Source organism: Branchiostoma floridae, chromosome 3, assembly GCF_000003815.2.
Source record: "Branchiostoma floridae strain S238N-H82 chromosome 3, Bfl_VNyyK, whole genome shotgun sequence".
Classification (NCBI taxonomy): domain Eukaryota; kingdom Metazoa; phylum Chordata; class Leptocardii; order Amphioxiformes; family Branchiostomatidae; genus Branchiostoma; species Branchiostoma floridae.
Window position 1 is genome coordinate 23355757 of NC_049981.1, and position 21934 is coordinate 23377690.

Consider the following 21934-nt stretch of genomic DNA (forward strand, 5'->3'; position numbering starts at 1 on the left):
ATGCTCTTAGAAATCGTCACATTGATGTCCAAGTCAATGGAATTCCGAAAACCATTTGATTTTTAGTGCATATGATTTATTCTATGTGAAAAAGATTAATGACAACAAATTTTGTCAGAAAGACCACGTTTATTTTAATCAGGGAATATATTCTTTATCATTAATTAAATCTAGATGTGCTGATATCTTTACATTAAAAAAAACACTTTCATTCAACTTATCTCATTAAAATAATTAAGGTTGCCAATACATTAACGTTATGTCACCAACGACATTTGGCAAACTAAAGTTTACTAGTTTTTTTCCTCAAAGAAAGGATATTTTGGGTTATGGGGTCTTGAAATCCGCACCCTTCCCACAATGCAGTGGGCGGCCCGGCTCCGCGTAGACGTTGCAGCATATTATGGGTTAGTAATGGTGGGCGCGTGATTTTGAACAAACAGCGTCGATCTGAAGACCTGAAGTTCACCAGCTTCATTTTCCGTCTCCAGGTAGGTTTTCACCTCGCACGACAGGTTAAACGTCGCGTAGACCGTGTGGTTTCGTTCTGGGAGCGGTTGTTTTCCTGAGGCTGAGGAAACGGGAGTGGTGTATGCCGGGTCATCATCACCCAAACCGCGCGAGAACACGAAGCAGCAAAATGGCAAATGGTGGTGGTGATCACTCTGTCTGATCGTCTGAAACTGAGAATCGGGCACAGATGGTGCACTTTTCCACCAAAAAGGACTAAATTTCCATACTTTTTGCAAACCGGTTGGTCAGTGTAGACATGTGGACGCATAACTATGCCTGTAAAAATACAAACAAATGTAGATTGAGATCACAAGGGCACCGGACTGGCCCGATGTTTTGAGGGTCATTTTTGGGCTGCACAAAAATATGCTGAATACGCAGCATCGAACCAGAATGCTGGTGTTGATTAGAAGTTTTTGCCACATTTCATCTTGCGGTTTAAAGTGTTTTGATTCCTTAAGTAAAGGTACTCAATTGTCATGCATGTTATATAATTTTGTTTCTTCTTCCTGAGTGTCAAGTTCTGAAGTTCTATAAAATCTATGATTTCCATGAAAAATATTAAGACGAACATAATTTTCCAATCATCTGATGGTCTGCAAACTTTTATGAAAATTAAAGGAAAACCAGGATTTTTTTTTCTTTTAAAAATTGTGGTTGCTGATTGTAAATGAGTTCCAAAAATAGAATCTGTAATTATAGATCAATTGACATGCTGGCACATTGGAACAATTTGCACTAAAATGCTGTACGTAGATTCAAAATCAATAATCTGTTACTAATGAAAAATGTATGCAACCTCTAGATCATATAGTATAAACTGATAGTGATAACATCTAAAACTGTTTAGAAACAGAATGACATAGTAGTTGTAACTTGTAATAATATGTAGATTCAAATGGAGAAAAACATCTGAAACCATATCATATTGTCATATTTTGTTCTCACTAAAATTTTCAATGTATTTTGGATAAACTATAGTGAAGTTTGTTTTTCTCAAGTTGATCTTTCACATGAAGAAGAGGTTTAAATTTATTGCATGAGCATGTAAATCAGTCTACCTAGCCTGGATGCCAGGCTGTTTCCAGGGCCTACACAGGCCTGGCTTGGGGTCTGGAATCCAGGCTACAGTCTACCTGAATTTGTAAGGTTTTTATGATGGTTTGTCCACAGCGACATCATTGCACCATGTGTTTTTCTACTACAGTATTGTTCTGCAAACTTCAAACACTACAAAAACTTCCTTTTCACTTGGCACTTCCCTGTGAAAATAAATGTAAACTAGTGTTTAGATTAATGAACAGTATTACTTTGTCGGAAAATGATGTGATACAAATCAGAATTTCAAACCATCTCTTTCAGTGTTCTTAGACTGTTTGTGAGAAGAGGACTACCTACTTTGTGATTGCTGCCCATGGATGGAGGAACACCACAGGACTCAACACAACCTCCACCTGTGACCAAACCCAACATGGAGGTATAGAAACTACTTGTGTATGCTTCATAATTGACTGTAGCATATACTGTATAGATAGTGGATACAAACAGACCAGTTTTATAGATTTTACATTTATGGTCAGGGTTGGACAAGTCCACTAGCCCTATTGTCCAGGGCAAGTTAAAGTGCTTTTCGGGCAAGTGCATGACCTAGCCCACTTGCCTGATTGGGCAAGTAAGATTTTTCCATGAGTGAGATTTTGATATACTTGTTACTTTTCACAGTCATGGCATGTAGCATCGGTCAGCACAGAAAAATTGAGTCAATAATAAAAGAATTGCATTGCTGGAAGGGCAATGACCCTAATTGACGGCTGCGCAGAAGGTCCCCGGTGAGTCCCCTCAGGATTGATTTTTAAAAGTATCAGAAGATGTGTTTTTCTTTGGAAATGTTGGCATCTTGGAGCTGTATTCTACAGGTAAGGGTTGTAGGTTTTTTATTATGTCGAAAAAACCAGACTTTCAAGCCTGTTTTGGGTGCCTGGACACTAGAAAGAAGTTTGTTATGTAGCTGTCATTGTAGTGCCAGATGGGGTCAAAGGTCACCGAGTTGCGTTTGGATGCAAATCACATGTGTTCCAGTGGTCAGAAAGTTCCGAAAAGTTGAGAATGGACATTTTAGAAGCCGGGCTACCCTCTCAATGTTAGTTTTTCGAGAACGAAACGTCAGGTAGGTGACTTTTGACAGCTTCTATTTGCCATTAAATGCATTATAAGGATAGGGAAGACATGATTGGTGGTCACTGCTCGGAAGTGAAAATATGTAAAGAAATGTCATTTAAATTTTGGGCAAGTGAAAAGATGGTTCGGGCAAGTAATTTTTTTATGTACTTGCCCGATAGGACAAGTGAACTTTAGAAAACTTGTCCAGCCCTGGAAGTGGTATATACTATAGTATTTGATTATACTGTTGCTGGGATCCCTGACACAGGTGTATTCAGCAGTCGGCTAGTCTTCACACCGCACTTTCACGCAACTTTGTCCATGTAGACAATACTTACATGCATGATAAAATGACATATGGAGATTACTTTTATAGTTTAAAAGTCTAGAACAACATCCAAATTACCCTTCTTCAGTTACCAGTTGTTGTTTTTTCTAGGGGGGGGGGGGGGGGGCACTGTGCCTCATGCGCAAACTCCTCATTTATCCCCATGGATAGGAACACATCCTCTTAACAGTAACAAGCATAAAATTCAGATTTACCTGCTCTGTTGCTATATTCCCTTGCACATTTTTTTCCCTAGAGACCTCTGAGTTACTCTATTTCAGTTTTTGTATAATGTGAAGCATAACAATAAGAATTTGCATTACAGAAATTCGATTCTATATCCTGACTCATGAATATAAATCGGTGTCATAATGATTTACAAACTGAGAAAGGTAATACATGTACCCATTGGCATATGAAGCTGATTACAGGGTTGTAAGGCGGGTTGTACTGGCATGTAATAGATGATGCGGCCATAACCTATAGCCATAACCTGGAGGGAGAAACAAGAGACAAAGCTCACAGCATGCAATATGCAAGCATACAAGTAATTACCCGTATGAAAAATAAAGGTAATTTTCATTACAGGTTTTAATGAATGAATGAAGACCTTTATTGCACATTTTTGCCCCACTGGGCTAAGTACAGGTCACACGGTAAGAATCACATATATGTAACAATGGAAACAATCATACGCATCTATATATGAAGATGTGCGTCTAATCTATTCTAGGACATTCGACTTCCTCTCGCTTCTTGGTAATTGCATAAATGTAGCTAGCTGTATGGTTGGTTAGAGTTGGTTTGTCAAAAGCTATCAAGAATATAAATTTCTCTTTACTATTCAAGTATCTAAAGTGGGGATATTTACTTAACACATAGTCAAATAAAATGCTCCTATCGCTATCATACAAAGGACAATCCATAGTAAAATGTACTTCATCATCTACTTTCCCTAAACTACAAAATTGGCATGTGGTTATGTCTTCCTGATTCGATTCGTAATTTGTGGCAACTGATTCTTAGTTTTGTGATGGTAGATCTGTGTCGTACAGGTGACCACATAAGGACCACCTGGCCCATATGACCTCAGTGGTCATTTATATATTTTTCCCATTGACAGAAACATGAAGAATGTGTTGATTTTGTCTATTGTAAGCATTTTGATATTAATAATATGCATACTAAGCTACATCAAGTCATGATGCAAAGCAGTCTACTTTTATATCATATCATGTTAATAAACTATCTGTTGTCACAATGTTTGATGATGGGTTTTTTTCCAGGGTGTTAGCACGGGAGGTGGTATAGACCTCGGACAGGATGTGTTGGGTTCTCTGACAACAGAACAGGACTTACTGGCCCTGTCCACGGAGGCCCTGATCAGTTCCGTATCTGTGGACTCAGGACAGCTGCAGACAGACCCCATGACACAGCTGTCAGCCGAACAGGTGTCCAGCATCCTTGGGGAGCAGACGCAAGCCGTGGCAGACCTGCCCGACACCTCGTCCTTAGACACGGGGGTCGTCAGTCAGCAGGCCGACCTGCAGGTCACGCAGCATGGAACGGTACAGCAGCCGCTCTTGGTGCAGTCCGCGAGCGCCGCCCAGCCTGTTGTAGCTCAGAGTATAGGTCAGCTGGCGGTGTCCCAAGCCTTACAGACTGTGTCGGCAGTGGGGATGGGGGGGAACACTGTGATGCTTGCCCCAGCCTCAAGTATGACCATGACAGCACAGTCCTCCCAGCAGCCGGTACGCACAGTACAGGCAGTGTTAAAGAGACCAGCGTCAAGCACAGGACCGCCCGTCATAACCAAGGTATATCACTTTTATCGTGGAGAAGGGGAAACATATTGTTTTGTTGATGTGTTCTTCCTCTTCTTTCTTCTGTCATGAATTGATCACTTCAGGCATCAGCATTTTAGCTGTTACAACAGTTACAGGTTTGGGATAGTAAAACCTGTCTCGGTAATTACAGGCTATAGTAAAACCTGCAGTGTTCTCGCCAGGATTTTTTCACAGCGTTGGGGCAGGGGTTCGGGGGCCGCCGAAGGCCCCCGGCGGGGTCCAGGGACAGAGCCCCTTTGGGGGGACCCAGGGGGCGAAGCCAACCCGGAAGCTCTTGCATTTTAGGCTATTGAGAAGGCTTATTTCATCATTTTTTAGGGCCATATCTACGATAATCGCAGCGGTCATTTAACTTCTCTTCAGCAGTTTGACGTAACAATATTTCGGGTCAAGCTTCAAAGACAACTAAAAACTCATAAACGACAAACTTTACTCAGCTCAACGGTACTTAAAAATATTGTCCTGGTTGCCATCCGAAGTTGAAGCGCTTATTTATAGCGCTAGTATCTTCGCTGTTAGCCGCCGTGCGACTTTTGTTGACGGTCTGATATCCCTGCGTCGCCGCCTCGCCGTTAGAGTTTAGACGATATTCCCACGGACATGTTTAAAGAAAAATACTCGGCAAAAACCGCTGTTCCGCGTCAGATTCCATTCTTTAAAACACGTGGGACTCAGTGTTACAGTCTAATAAATATTTTGTCGAAGCACCGCTGTGGGAAAGAAAGTCCAAGGAATGTAATATAACGTAGCATGAAGTTCGCTGTAAACTTGCACACGGCACATGACTGAAACTGTAAACAACAGCCACGTTTGATTGATAGCCGGCGGCCCTTTGATGAAGTCGGAAAGGTGCCGACACTGCCCTGGCGGTTTGTGGGCGGGGCTACATGGCGAGGCTTGCCAGCGAAAGTAGCGCCCCGGCTTTTACATACAAACTTACGATGGTTTGTATCCTACGGTTGCCGAACCAAAGAGCTTCAAATTTAGAACAGAAATTTTGGGAAAGCGACCCGCTCTTGCTCCAGAATTATGTCGGAAAGAATTGATTCTATTTCCCGCGCTGAAATAAAAATTACGCAACTACCAGTAACAGCCTATGTTGGTCAACCCAGCTCCCCAAATAAGGACATTCCCCGGGAACTGGCTGTTCCAGGCAGGGATCCCACCCCACTGATCACTCGCAGCAAGGCCCACTCGTACTCGCTACTCTTTTTACATTTTTTTTTGGCGCGAACGCAGTGCGGCACATGCAAAATTTAGAACAGGAAATTTGGAAACGCGACCCGTTCTGGCTCTATAAATGTGTCAGAAAGAATTGATAATATTTTCCGTACTGAAAAAGAAATGACGCAAAGTACTACTAGTAACAGAAATAACGTCCTTGGTAACAGCCTCCCCAAATAAGGACATTCGCGGGAAATCTTATACACATTGGCTGTTCCGGGAAGGGATCCCACCCCGCTAATCACGTGCGGGCAAGGCCCTCTCGCCACTCTGTTTACATTGGATATCCGCGGGAACGCAAGGGTGGTCCCGGGTGGGAGGGGCTGCGAGACAGCGGTACGGCGGGCCGGTGCTGTAAAACACCTCCCATCGAGTTGATAACTTCCTGAAACAGCGAAGGCGCGTGCTTGGCGCGTGCCTATGTATTTTTACTACAATATTTTTCTTTTTTTCCCCATTTTCTTGCCGCTACGCTGGATGAAAAAGCAGCGTAGCGGGCTTTTTACAGCGTCGTTTTTCCAGCCCACAGCGTATCGTCCCGCTATGCTGAAAAGGCCTGGTGAGAACACTGACCTGTATTGGTAATTACAGGTAATTGTCAGGCAATTACAAAACCTGTATTGGTTTCGTAAAAGGCAAATTATTAATCGAAAGGAAACATCCTGCATTTTCTCAAATGTTGCCTTTCTAGTTATCATAAGGTTCTTATCGTTAAGCTTCTTGCACTAATTTATCACTTTTTGTAATACTTCAGCATTTTCTCATGTTATCTTCACAGTTGTAACATTAAAGTTTGTCACTTGTAGGTTATCATAACTAAGACTGCATCTGGCCATGCCATTGCCACGACGACGGTGGTGACCACAGCCACGACTCCGCACCAGGTCGTGACTCAGGCAACGCTACAGTCTCCCACAAAAGTCCTGCCGGCGTCACCCATCAGTATGGCACCCGGTACCCCGGTCAAGGCCCAGCCTCCTCCTAATAAAGTCCCCATCTCTCCGCTCAAGACACCAACAAAGGTCAGTACCATGTCCTGGCCTGTCTGTCTTTCTTGTCGACTGAGGACGAAACATTTTCTTTTTTTTTATTGGCTAGTAATGCAATTTGGCTTTGCTGCAACTTCCGTATTTAACCAAGGACTCCTGATCACCCCTACTCGTCTTGATAAGTATGCGTGTTGGGCTTTTGAACCTCCCCATACATATATAGGACTGCCAGCTTTATGCCACCATCTGGAATGACAAATGCAATTGTTTTCAACCTTTTTTTCGCTAGAGCCAAACACTGAATTTGAGAGGACAAGTGGCATTATGAAAACTACTGAAAATCCATTTGCTGTTTTATTTTGTGCAAGGAGGAAAATACTTGGTTATTTCTGCTTCCTTGATAAATTCAAAGAAACAAATCTGTGGTACAGTAGACATATTTATGGAACAGATTTCCTCAAATTCAAAAATAAAACAGTTTCAACACTTACAGTGTCTTCAGTCCTTTTATTTCAACATGTAGGGCTTCAAGAGGTTAACTTGTTGAATTCACAAAGATAGGCAGTGAGATGACTATGTATGTCTCTATGTATGTATGACAGGGCTCGAAATTCATTTTTGGAATTAGGTGCACTCAAAAAATTTTGAGGGGCACCACTTAGATTTAAGTAGAATGTCAAAAAAACCTAATAACAAAACTTAGTAATAAGCTATCAAATTCTTAAACAAGTAACATGACAGACATTTTTATTCATCTTTCTAACACTTAGATGTCAAGAATATGATCATGATGTATACTAGACATAGTAGTATACTCGATATCTTTCCATACATAAACCTAAGAAAAATGCACCCACTGAAAAAGATTGGGTGCACAGCTCCAATTTTGGGTGCACCTGGGTGCACATGCACACAGTATTTCGAGCCCTGTATGATGATGTCTTTATTCCATTTTTGACTCCAGGTGACTGTGGTACCAATAAGTATGACCTCCCCTCCTAAGCGGATAGCTCCTGCCCCGGTGGTGGCTACTACTGGAGCGGTGTCCGGCGGTGGTCCAGTAGTGGTCACCCTGTCCAAGGTTCTCCCCGGGACGACGACCCACATCATGTCCCCAACCAAACTGGCTATCAGGCCAGGCACAATGGTAGGTACTCAACTGGAGACAATTGCAGTGGTTTTATGTTATGTTTTTTAATGATTTGTAGCATAGGTGCAACTGTATCCTTAACTTTGAAAAGAACTGATAGGTTGCCATATATAGGCCCACTAGAAAATTTTTAAGAAAAAAAATCAATACTACTAAATAAATCAAGGGCTGGAAATACTGGGTGTGTATGCACTTTTGTGTACCTGAAAATGTACCAGTGCACCTACAGGGTTACATATGTAAAGAAAGGTGCTAATGCACAATTAGTATACAAGCATATTCTTTATTTCACGAAAAATGATAAACCTTTGTTGTATTTACTAGTTCAAAATTTTGAAGTTAGCGATGGTATTTGATATTCATGCTCATACCGTACAGAATTTTTACTATAACTTTTACTAGGTTTGTATGTATTGATGTTGTTGCTTGTATGTTATTGATTTGTATGTACTGGTGTCATTTTTATGTGAGGGAGGGCAACTTGTAAAGGTTGTTCGAACCTGTTTTGCCCTCCCAATCACTGTGTGATGAATTCAAATAAACAAATAAACACGTCTAGGTGCAGCTGTTTCCAAAAATAGATTTTGAGCACTTTAATCCTATGTCAGGTTTTCCTTCAAAGACTTACACAGATATTTGATTGTTTGACATGTGACCACAGCCAAACCAGCTGGCGATGGAGTCATGCTTGGAGTCGTACTGTATAGAATTTTGTACACTCAACGTTTGTACGTGCAACAGTGCACCTACTTCCAAAAATGGATTTTGAGCTTTAATCCTATGTCAGGTTTACCTTCAAAGACTTAAACTGGCGTTTGATATTTTAACAGGTGACCACAGCCAAACCAGCGGGCGCACCTGTGCAGGTGCAGCAGCCGGTGCAGAGCATCCGCCTGGCGACCCCGCCCAACGTGCAGCAGATCCACGTGCCCGGCTCCAAGTTCCAGTACGTCCGACTGGTCACCACGACAACAGCAGCCCCCAGCCTAACCTCCAATCCTTCAGGTAGGTGCCACTTGATTGGTGACATTCCGATTCATTTTCTTGGTTCCAGGACATTCTAAAGTAAAACATAGCAAGACGAAGATATGAGGAAGACTTGCACTGAACTATATATTTGCTCCTTGTAACCGTCCATGATCAAAACATCTCGCTGATCTTCCTTTTCGGGCATTTTTCATTTTTAACAAATTAAATAGATGTGGCTTAACATGCTGTCATTAAAAGAGCCTGAAATTAGCTCTGTACTATGACTTGGCATACTTAGTTACATTACAAGAAAATATTACTTGTTCATACTAATTGTTAGGGAACTTTTTTTGTGTATATGTTCATTGCACTGCTCTTTGAAATGAGCTGTTGGCAGGTAACTTTTCTTAACAAGTGTAGAGTCACCAATCTGGACTTACATTATGAAAGCGGCCATTGTGAATGCTTAACACGTGCGCAACTCTTCTCCCTCCAGTTATGAGTAAGCCCAACATGGTGACAGCTGGCCAGGTGAACAGGACGGTGGCCATTGCACCTGCCACAACATCTACAGCAGCTGTGCAGCCCAAACAGGTCATACAGACCATCCAGATGAAACCTGCAAACGTTCCCATAGCCCCGGCTCCGGTAGGTACACAAATGGCTGGAATAAGCATAATCTACTGAGGAAAAATTATATGCAGACTCAACTTGTTTGTTTTTTATTGTTACTGTTAGCAAAAATAGTAGCATAGGTCTGGCCCACCAACAGCTTGTCATGAAACCGTAGCACCTTTTTGTTGAACATTGTATACATTGTTTTGTTTTTCTATGGTTACGGAAAAAGTGGCGTAGATCTGGCCCCTTTTGCTGTGAAACTGAAGGGGCCTTTGTTGGTAGCATTGATAGAACATAACTCAAGAAAGAACCACAAGATTTCTTTTAGAAGTTTAAAACTTTGTTCCTATTCAAATGTTAAGAGAAAAGAAGGGGAACCTTAGAATATTTCTGTATATATTTTTTGCAAAGTTGTAGTAAGAGTGGATATGTTTCTTTGCTCAGATCCAGTCCAAGCCCCTTACAGGACAGGTGCCAGTGTCTGTAGCCATGCCACAGCAGAGAATCATCATGCCAGCAACCAGTTTTCAACAGATACGCCCTAATCAGGTTGGTACAACTACAACAGTCTTGTCTTGCTTGATACCTACATGTTAAAACCCTCAAACCACCGTATGGGGTCAAAACTGACCCCAGGCGTATATCAATGTGTGCCATTCTGTCATTTCTGGTCGAAAACAAATTTCCTTTCAGGAGTTTGTTTGTATATCTGTCCTATAACTTTTTATACGTTTTTGCCGAGATTGACTCATTGTTGATTAAGTTATCCTCGAAAGTTTATGCATGGTCCAGTGGGGTCAAAACTGACCCCAGCATTTTTTTAAACAAACTTTTGCGACCCACACCTAAACTACTTATTGTAGGATCACGAAATTTTCAGGGAATGATGTACATGTAAGCCAAAATTATTGTAGCAATTTTTGTGCTATTATCATGTCATATGACGACATTATGACGTCATCTGGGTAATATCGGCCGCCATCTTGGATTTTGACTGATGACGTCATCAAATTAGCATAAATTACGAATATTGAGTCCTGAAATTTATGTTGTATTTTATAAGATGTGATAAACAATTGTTATTTGCCAAGAAAACCTTAAAACTTAAATGTTTAGTACAAAATTAGAAAATTTCGTAATAAATATGTCTGTCAGAATTCCGTTGCCATGGCAACATAAAAAATGATGAACATACTTTGTTCACTGAAAATGTTTGCTATCAACATTTTCTAAAAAAATACCAAGTTTGGTGGCCCTAGCATAAGCCATTCAGCCGCTATATGGCATTGAAGCTGGTACAGGCATCAAAAACCTCCTTCCCGGTCTGAATAGCGTTGGTGCAAAATGTGGTCCTCATGATCTTTTGCATGAATTATGATAATGAGCTAGAAGTATTCTCACCTAATCATGTCAGACTGTCCCACATAGATTAATGAAACTATACATATATACAAATCACAAAAAGATTCACACAAAAAACTGTATTTGTACAAAAAGTTTTGGGGTCAGTTTTGACCCCATACGGTAATCTACGTCACAAAAAAGCTACGGTGGTTTGAGGGTTAAATCAACTGTTATTAAGTTATTCCACAGGGCACCCTAAGACCACCACACTATTGAGGCCCACTCAAAAATGTCTTGAACATATGAGTGTTTGAAGTGAGTGGATTACCAATGCGGCATTAGAAGAACTCTTTGAATACACCATGTTTTATGCCGCCTTCTTACGGTGCCTGACAGAATTAAAAGAGTTTATATTAATCACAACCTACTAGTAAATGCATCAAAGCTTGTTTTATTGATGTGTTAATGGTTAGAACATGTTAAGTTCATACCATATATATGATTAAAACACTGTCTGTAACTATATGAAACAAGCGCCAGCAAACAAAGAAACTTAACCCTTAAACTGCCAAACCCGGATATATCTGGCACACATATACATGCCCTGTGTGCCCTGCCCGGTTATAACCGGGATAGCGTATTCCCCCGAAGTAGCAGCTTTGCGCGCGTGTAGCGCACGAACCCCGGAAGTTGGGGGCTTTAACCTTGTTCTTGGGTCTCTTTTCGGTGGTCAGCGTCCAACATTGGAACTAATAGCATTTTATAGGGCTGGAACTCTGGCAGTTTAAGGGTTAAATACAAAAATCTAGCTTCACGAAATTAGGCTTTCAAGCCATTTTAAAAAGTACCATGTCCTGGCTTAATCCAGAGTTGTGATCTGTTCTTAAAGCAAAACTATATTCACTTTTGAGCTGTGTTAAGGGAACTATATTGTATTATGGAAACATCATTCAAAGAATCACTCATTTCAGAAAGAGCAGGATATTTCATCTTCCACTGTTAAAAAAAAAGTCAAACCTAACAAGTTCAGATTTAAGTTCAGAGTAAGCATTTGAATTAAAGTAGTCACAGTTATGTTGTTAGAATTTTTCCTGTTACTTGCTAGCCTTCTGGCAAGAATGTAAAATAGACGATAAAATTTCTGTCTCTGTTTCAGCTGACGTCTGTGCCCAACATATCGCAGCTCCCGCCCGGCACCTTTCTTGTGTCTAACCAAGGAGCTAATCAGCAAGGAGGAGGGGTACAGACTGCGTACGCCGTGGTTCCTGCACAGTACGTTCAACAGGTACTGTAAATTCATTTTAAGTTTGTTGATTCTTAATTTTGCTGAAGGAGAGGAAAGGAGATGTATGCAGTGTTTTAAGGGAGCAGTTTTCCAAAGAATATAAATCATATGTTTATGGCAGTGAGTGGCAGAGTGATGAGTTTGTGGTATTAGAAGTCACTGCAAAAACTGAAAACATCATTTTTGACAACTTACTGTCAGCTCACCTCACCTAGTCCCATCCTCATCTAAACTATAGGGTTTGGGGACCTTGGTTGACTTAGTGAAGTTGCCTGAATTTCTTTCAACATTGCAGCTTTCAAAATCAGAACTGAGAAGCTTTTATCTCATATTACGGCTGTCCAATGCACGTGCTGTACCATTGTTTACATGTTATAGTGCAAAAGATACTCAGAAGGTTCTCCTCATCCCCAGGTATCACAGCAGCCCAGCACCACCACTAGCTATGTCCCCATCACAACAAACAACTTCCAAGCCACGACTGCCACACAGCCTCGTCAACAAGTCAACGGGTAAATACTGTTTCTTTTTTCATATATTTAGTTAGTTTGTTGGGAATTGAAGTCAACAAAGAAGACAAGTCTTCTGTGGGAAAGATCATTTCATTATCATTTTATTGGTTATTTTCTAGTTCACCTGTCCGTCATCAGCTTTGTACATTTGTACGGTATTGTGAAATCAAATTTGGAATTGTACACAAATTTATGAATGCATGGCAGTTCAGTACTGATGATTAGAAATATTCATACAAAGCAACAGTTACCCTAGCAACTGGCTAAAATATGGAAACAGCCAGATGTTTTAGTTGTCTGTAAAACAGTTGTGGAATTTTACCCAATTTAGGAGTGCCCTTTACCTTGCTTTTCCTATCACCTATGAATGTCTAAACTTCATCAACAGATTAGAAATATGTATCTAAAACTTGTTTTTGTCCCTTAGCACACTCAACACAGAGCAGGTTGGAACCAGGCCCCGTAAGCCATGTAACTGCACCAAGTCACAATGTCTGAAACTGTGAGTAACATACTTGGTGCTGCTGCATTCTTATTGAAAGAAGTCAATATGTTTTCATGCTGAGTAACAATATTCTTCGTATACAACCAGGTCTTTTATTCCACAGGCTTTTTGATGAAGGCTGTGTTGAAGAGTAGTCTAGCAGTACTTTCAACTTGTGTCTTATGGAAGTTAAGAAGGATCCATTGTTCCCATGTTGACATTAATACAGTAGATGTCCCCATTCCAGGTTAAAGGTCTTATGTATCATTGAAGGACGAACTCTGGCTACTGTAGATTCGCTTTTGTTTGCTGTGACAATAGACAATATTTTGCTTTTTGTATCTCTATATGATAGGATTCCTTTTGTAGAATCAAATGTTGTAGGTCTGCATATTAAAGTGCCTTGTTTTTCCCAAGGTACTGTGACTGCTTCGCTAACGGGGAGTTTTGCAACAACTGCAACTGTAATAACTGTTTTAACAACCTGGAGCATGAGGCTGAGAGGGCAAAGTCAATCAAGGTATGTTTTTAAAAAACATCAGCTCCATGGTACAGCTGGTCCTTTATTAATCTATAAATCGCCTTTCATGTGAGTTTGTCAAACACAAAAGGTAGCAGCGCAACCTATTCTAACTCCATTTTGCTCCTCTGGTACCTTCTTTTGCCAATAGTCTATTTCCTGAAAATTGAGAAACAAATGGTATTTGATTGATTATATAGGATATATGCGAGAGTTATGTTTGCCCCAAAGTTACGCGGTCCTTGTTACAGCCTGCTAACAGGGTTCAAACATGTATTCAGAAGTTGGATCCCTTTTACACTGCTTATGAGGAATAGTCAATTCCGAAAATGATGCAGGACATTAGGATCAATTATCTCAAAGGGCTGGAATTTTCCTGCAATGCAAGAACAAACCATATCTGCATGCGTGATAGGATAAATACCAGGCTGGAATGATACAACAGTAACTGCATTGTATAACTCTTGAAGAACAACATTACTTTAGAGAATGCTCTGTTTGGCAGTAAGGGTACTTCATCACCCTTGAACAAGTGTATCTACATGGTAACAATGACCCTACCCTTGCTGTGTCACTGCAGGCCTGTCTGGAGAGGAACCCGTATGCATTCCACCCCAAGATTGGTAAGGGTAAGGAGGGGGAGGGGGACAGGAGGCACAACAAGGGCTGTAACTGCAAGAGATCTGGCTGTCTGAAGAACTACTGCGAATGTTATGAAGTAAGTAAAACTCATGTACACAAATAATATCGCTCATCAATTTACCACAATATCTTTTTCCTCTGAGATTTGTATAACTATGTTCACTAAACAACTAAGTCTTGTGATGTAGTATTGAAAATTGTTGTTACATTTTGTGTATAAGATATGTCCAAAATGTGAAAGGATTTAGCTTTGGGTAATGCTATGTCTATACTTGTTTATTTTTTAGACATACTTTAAGTTTTACTGTTCACTCAGCAAACAACATGAGAAGCTTTTGGGCCCAGTTCAAAGGTTCAGTATTTCATGTTCCTTCTTTGCAGGCTAAAATCATGTGCAGCAGCATTTGCAAGTGTGTGGGCTGCAAGAACTTTGAGGAGAGCCCAGAGCGCAAGACGCTGATGCACCTGGCAGATGCTGCGGAGGTCAGAGTTCAGCAGCAGACCGCGGCCAAGACCAAACTGTCATCACAGATACAGGACATCCCCGCCAGACCGCCGGCAGTGAATACTGCAGGGGAAAGGTGGGATGGTTGGCTTTTTGTATACAGTAAATGTTGAAATGTATGCGGTGGTCTTATATCTACCTGTGGTGATAGTCTCCATCATGTATCAATGGCATTTTTAAAATGTTTTTCTTATGTATTACTGCTATACTACAAAGTTGTTCAACTATTTAGTAGTAGTATAGACATGCGGTGTATTACAGCACTGTTATGGCTCCTGACAGAGTGGCATACCCTTTCTTCTAGCTGAATACAAGACAGGGATGCACCAGGTATCCCCTCCGGGTGAATTCTTTTGCATACATAAAACACTAAGAAAATCTCCAGTCCTCTTCTTTCACCAAATGAAGTCCCTGCAAATTTACGTTGGTATTTTTTATGCCACTTGGTGCTAACATAAAGACAATTTGATATGCACCAACCAAAAAAATGTGTTTATAGTCATTTATTTGCAAACACATGACACAAATCGTTACAACTGCAACTTAGAACATTGCTAACACTTCCTTTTTATTCCTACCATTAAACTAAGTTCTAGATATCTTTAAAACAATTTACTTTATGATGTCCTAACAGGTTGTGACTGTTTTCTCGCTGTAGGCTCCCCTTCTCCTTTGTGACCCGAGATGTCGCGGAGGCCACGTGTTCGTGCTTGTTGGCACAAGCAGAGGAGGCGGAGAAGGCGAACTGCTCGCCTGCGATAATGGAGCGCATGGTTCTAGAGGAGTTCGGCAGATGTCTGCTTCAAATCATCCACTCTGCTGGGAAAACTAGAGGTTAGTAGGAGCTGTAGAGTCAATTTGACAACTACTAGTATGATCATAACTCGGGGTAGGATTTCATTACTGTGTTTGTATGTGTGTGTATGTGTGTGTGTACGTGTTAGAGAGACTTCATCTGATTTGTTCAGGTTTTTAATGTTTTTATATCACCACTATTGATTTTAATGTTCCTACCAAGTTGATCGCATTTGATATATTGATTTCACATTGCTTCTATATGTGTTAAGGATTCCATGAATGATGCTGTCTAAAATGTGCAGTAAATACACAAAGTTCTGAAATGGTACTTCCTTACATGATCTTTCATTTCAATTAAAGTTGAATGGATTGATATGTTCTGATATACTAGCATACTGATTCATTTTAAATACAACCTGGTATACAGCACATGTGTATGTTCCACTGTGATTTTCTCCTTTTATTATGACATAAGAGGTTTTACTTGTACATGTACTTGACTTTTTATATTGAATAATTTTATTGATCTGTTTCAAATGCCTGTGCAATTCAATGCCTCTGATGGACAAGTAAGCTTACATTGATTTCTGAAACTTTATATAATTTGCAGATTCAAATGAATAACACTTTTGTTTTCCACAGCTCCTAACAATCAATGAAGCGCCACAGAGGATTGAGCTCCGCCTAGCAGATCACCTACAAACTGCAACAGTGTATATAATCTACCAGGTCACAATGATCTGATTTTACTTTCCAAGGGTGCCCTGTAAATAAGAAATTTCTTGTCATGTGTAGCTAAAGCACTTAAAGGGAGGAAAAAGAAAGGAAGAAATGTAGAAGACAGCAATTTTCATGTCACATATATTATTGAATGTTGTAGCCAAGTGTTAAATAGCAACTATATATAGATAGGTACTATAGTTCGTTATTTGTTTTAATTCACTACTGTGTCACTCAAAAACATTTTTCTTTTCTCACACAAAAGGGACCTAAAGCTTTGCTATTTATTTCTCTGAGCAAGTAACTGTTTTATTTTTTTTGTATCATGAAAGTTGGTATAATAATGCGTATCGATATGTAGTAAAGTTTAGACTTTGTACATTGAAAATGTACCATTGAAATTAATGGGACTGTTTAACTCTACTAAACAATTTATACTAGAGCAAAATTGTCACAAAGTTTGGAGGTGGACCCAGAAATATGCATAAAAGTCCTATTGGACAATCATACCTCTTATTGATAAATACTTGATTTCATTTTCTAATAGAAGAAACAATTGAATTTCTGTTAACTTCCTTAGATATAACTCCATACATTCCACTACTTCTTCCTCATATTTAGTTCAAAAATTTATCATAGACCGGATAAGAAGAAGTGTTGATAAATATTTTGTTTCACATTACAGTTTGAACTAATGGTACAAATCTGAAAATTGAGAGCATGGCAGTATTAGATGGAATAAAACTAGTAAATCTACTATTCTATATCTTTTGTAGGTACAGATATTAGTCATAATGTTACTACATAATGAATTACAGACTTGAATGTATTTTTATGTGTGTTTTGTTTGTATGTTTGTAATAATCAAAAACAAAGGATTGTTCTAGGTACACTGTTTATAAAATATGTGTATATATTTTTTTGTTATTAATGAAGATATTCCACCATGTTGTTTGCAAGGATTGTTTGTTGGAATTGAAAATGGAACTGACAGTAGGAAAGTTCTTAGAGTATAAAGTTCAGTGGATTACTCTTTCTGTGCTGTCACAAACAACAAATACCATTTGATGTTTGCATGTTGTTGTCTTTGGGGTTGAGCTCTAAGTCTTGTGACAAAAGTCTCGCCCAATTTAGCAAAAATGTCTCAGCCATATGCATGTATTTGCTTTGTATGCTCTAAATCGTAAATTGTTCACTGTTGTTTAATTCTGGCAATTTTCACCTAGACCTCTCCAAATATGTCTCCATTGCATTACTGTTGTACCACAACATTGTTTCATCCTTGAACTTACAATCATTGCAAAAGCCTTCTTCCCATCTCCTGCCTCAGAATTAAGGCCCCTTGAATGAATTTACAGTAGGTATTAGATGCATGGTTGGAACTGCATGCCTTCCTGCTAACTACTCTGTGGTATGCTGTGCCGTGTATTCTTTGTTGGCTTATATTGCTGTCTATGTCACAACATTTGTAATGTCCGCGATTGTATATACATGTCCCAAACAACATTGTGTAAACTCAGAAAGGTCTACAAATGCTTACATGCCCAGAGCCACTGCCTTCTCAAATCTATCAATTTCAATTAGTGAATTGGACAAAGCTATGAAATGAATGACTTACATGCATAAAGCTATGCCAATGTATTTTCCTGGTTTTGAAACATTTTAAAGTGAAAATTAAGCAAGAGGACAAAACGAAGACATGTGGGAAGAAAACTTGAATCTGTCTATGTACAAACTGTGTGTACCTTTTCACTCAGGCTCAGTTTTCATGTTATCAACCTCCACATTTTTAAGTATGAAAACCAAGAAATTCATTGTTGATGTCTAGCCTTGCATTAATTACAATGTCTTGCTAGCTGAAGTACCAAGTGAGTGTTACAAACCACAGTAATTCAAACAAAATTTGGGTACTTTCGGGGGGAAGGGGAATAAGGATATAGCATCATAGCATATCCTGTTTGACAAACTTATTGTAAAGTCAAAATGACTGTACAAAGGGAATGGGTGGTAGTGACAAGTTACAATGATTACACATTATAAATGCCTGTAGTCTAAATATTTGGATCTTAAAATAGTAAACTAACAAATTCTGATTGTATACAACATGTTTGAAATGACCTGAAAACCAGGTATTGAACTGTATTAAATAGTATGTTTTCTTGTACCGGTCAGTGTCGTCAATTTCCTATACTAAAAAAGATTCAATAGAAACCACAATGGCACAATATCAAGTTTAATATCTTTATTCATTTCACTTTGAGAATGCTGTTTCCATAAGTTCTACTGTAACTCATTCTTTGTTTTGTTTTGTTTGATTGCAGGGTGATTAGTATTCTTTTTTTTTTATAAATTTTCGTTGTTTTGATCTTCTGTTATGTTTCTCAGCTTTATAGGGTCTCTTTAATGCTGATTTTGTACTCACATGATGTACTCGCAATATACGGCCTACATTGGGAGGGCTCTGCTAAACATGGCTTAGGTTTCCGCCTTGTGGTTCTGCTCTCTAAGCAAGTCAGCCCTTTGTAATTAATAGCCTCTCCTAGTTGGGCGACTTTGACTGCCTGTATTTTCAGCCGAACGAAAGAATGAATGAATAATCAGATGTAAAGCAATCAGGGAATCGGCTTCTAGATAAAACATATAGGCGGTTCTCTGATTGTTGGTAGGCCCAATGTTGGCTGACATGTTGGTTAAGCTAAGGGCATAACCCGCCGTACGTGCCAAAACGTGGGCAATCTTTTGGGATCCGTAAGTGATAAGTACCCTCTCCGTGCCAGTACGGGCGACGCACCTGCCCTTTACAGCCTGGACGTTTTCATAAATACGTGGCCTCCCAACAAACGTACGAACAAATGTACGTACGGCGGGTTGTGCCCTTAGCTATAGTCTAGAGCCTCCTCAAAGTAGCCCGTGTATTCGTGTGCGAGGTTCTACTCGGGAAAGCAGTTTTCCTTCTGTTTTGCTATAACTGTGGATGGACCAGCATCGCGGATACGGAGTCCTTGTACATAGACCTGGGGCACCTAACGCTGGTCATACCCACCACGTACGGCTGGTGCAGGTTCTCCTCCGGGTACCTGTACGGATTCTCCAGTTTCTGCTTGACGCAGTGGGCGCATGTGACGTACGTAGAGAACAGTGCCCCTGGCCACTCGCCTAACAGTTCTAATAGGTGTGTTAGCAGCGGCAAAGTCGCGTTCCACATCCGGAAAGCTTCTTTGATCTGTCCGCGCGTCGATAGGATCACTTCAACGTTCGCCCCGTCCTGTACGCGCTCTACGAGTAAGGGCACCCCGCCTCTGTACGCGACCATCCCGTCTTTCCAGTCTCTTCTCTCCTGTACCAAACGGTTTATCCTTGCAGACCAACGCTCAAGCAAGCCCGGTGGACAGAACCCGCGTATCTGACACCCTAACTGTAACTGTTCCCGGTGATTTGGGAGATCCTCTGACCAAATGTCGATGAGATCGGCTGGTTGAGAGGCTTGCTGGTAGCCAGGGAAATAGTGACAACTTGCAAACAGGACCTCTTGGACGCTGTCGTCTTTTACACTAAAACATAACTCACACGCCTCTAGGAGTGACACCAACGCTTTCTCGTCATGTATCTCTGACGAACAGGGTTTTAGCAGTCCCTCTAACAGTTTACTTGACAATAAGTTCATGTCCCTGAACACACTTATTGCATCTGTTAAGTCGTTCCATCTAACGTCTGGAAAGCGGATCTTGCCTTCTTTGAGGACGCTTTCCATGTTGGGGGTTAGGGCTTCTCTTATAACCCCTGCAAGCTTGCCTGGGTGGTGGAAAACATAGTCTGACAGGCTCGGGACATGCGGGAATCGTAAGAGCGTGCCGGTCAGTTGTAGGTGGTCTAGCGCGAGCCTTAGCTTCTCTATGTTCAGCCCTACCCTCTGGCCTAGCCTCACACATTCCCGCCATGTCAGCCACAGGCGAGGTTTCCGACGTTCGTCTTGTAGCACCTTCTGTAAGTCGCTCCACGTTTGTGGGACTAGCCGCTTCATGACTGGGAACTTGTCTATGCTAGACACTTTAGACATCAGCTCGTTCTTTAGTTCTGTGATTCCCTGGATGTTTTTACCCAGACCAACGGGCATGAGTTTGGGGAAAATTTCTAACCTGTTCTCCAGCAGTGCTTTAGCTTTGTCTCTTCTTTCTCGTACCCATTCCGGGAGTATGTCCTTCACCTTGATGCCAGGCTTGGATTGCTTCCCAGTCTTTTCCACGAGGATGTCTACCCTCTCTTCTTGGGCTTGGGCTTCTTGAAGCTGCCGTCGCTGTAAGACTTCGACCTGAGCCTGCACGTCCTCGCACCTGTCCCGTAGCTTCTCGGGCTTGCACTTGTCCGCGTGTGTACCGATCAAGAGCACCGTGCTTCCCGGCGAGCGCGCGTTCAGCAGGTCCAGCCAGTACCCGACGGCGTTGTAGAACCGCGAGGGGTTGTAGGACTGCATGTTGACGGTGACGATGTTGACAGCGCCGTCTGTCAGGAAGTGTTGGTACATCAGGTTGTAGAGCTGGTTGCCGCCGAAGTCGTAGACCTCGAACTCCAAGCCCATTTTCGTGTCCCACGTGTTGATCTTGGTCACCCTCGTGCGGCTGGTTTGAGAGGCTGCTCTTGGGGGTTTTCCGTACATCAGACCGTAAACAAGACTGGTTTTCCCGGCAAGGCTGTCTCCAAAGACACAGAGTTTAATGCGTGGCGTGCGCACGACTTCTGTCCGCTGGAGTTGCTCCTGGTAGCTCCTGATGGCCACCATACCCGCATCACATATGCGTCTTGGAGGTTGCACTAGGGGGTTACCATGTGTATGAAGATGCCTGGCGCTCTTTAAACGCGGGAGTTTGCCAAAGTCGGCCGGTAGCACCTCCACGTTGTTGTCGCTGATGTTGAGATGAAACAGACTCTTCAAAGTACACAACCCCTCGGGTAAGAAGTCCATGTTGTTTCCCGACATGAGCAAGTACTCCAAGCTCTCTAGTTTCCCGATGTCGTCGGGTAGAGTGGTGAGTTGGTTGTGGTCTAAGTTTAGCATGACCAGTCGGGACAGTTTAAGAGCAGACGGCGGCAACTCTTTGATCTCGTTTCCATACAAGATCATAGTTTTCAACTTCTGCAGCTTGTGGACATCGCCAGGTAGGTTTGTAAGTCTGTTGTAGCAGAGATTCAGCTTCTCCAATGTACTGACTTCGATTACTTGTTTAGGAATCTCCGCAAATAAATTGAAGGAGAAATCTAACTCTTTGAGTCTAAGGGTGCCAAAAGTATCCGGAAGTGACGTCAGTATCCCGCCGCGAACTGTCATGAT

The 21934-nt window shown here is 41.2% G+C and overlaps 3 protein-coding genes across 3 annotated transcripts in view; 1 reads left to right on the plus strand and 2 right to left on the minus strand.

The window, feature by feature from the left end:
• Positions 1–327: 327 nt before the first annotated feature.
• On the plus strand, positions 328–18766 carry LOC118412495 (protein lin-54 homolog). The gene is made up of 16 exons (XM_035815380.1): positions 328–491; positions 1876–1990; positions 4288–4818; positions 6879–7094; positions 8026–8208; positions 9042–9216; positions 9677–9828; positions 10243–10347; positions 12299–12427; positions 12842–12939; positions 13367–13441; positions 13841–13943; positions 14524–14661; positions 14967–15166; positions 15749–15924; positions 16531–18766. Exons 2-16 carry the CDS (start codon positions 1928–1930, stop codon positions 16545–16547), a joined length of 2361 nt encoding a protein of 786 aa, XP_035671273.1. The 5' UTR covers positions 328–491; positions 1876–1927; the 3' UTR covers positions 16548–18766.
• Positions 18767–18825: 59 nt separating this feature from the next.
• On the minus strand, positions 18826–21928 carry LOC118412496 (malignant fibrous histiocytoma-amplified sequence 1 homolog). Its single transcript, XM_035815382.1, has one exon. The coding sequence runs from the start codon at positions 21725–21727 to the stop codon at positions 19571–19573; it is 2157 nt and encodes a 718-aa protein (XP_035671275.1). The 5' UTR covers positions 21728–21928; the 3' UTR covers positions 18826–19570.
• Positions 21828–21934, minus strand: part of LOC118411757 (leucine-rich repeat-containing protein 69-like) — a 3096-nt gene continuing 2989 nt past the window's right edge. The window contains exon 3 of the mRNA XM_035814240.1: positions 21828–21835. Coding sequence (XP_035670133.1) covers positions 21828–21835 — 8 coding nt within the window. The remainder of the gene's footprint in view (positions 21836–21934) is intronic.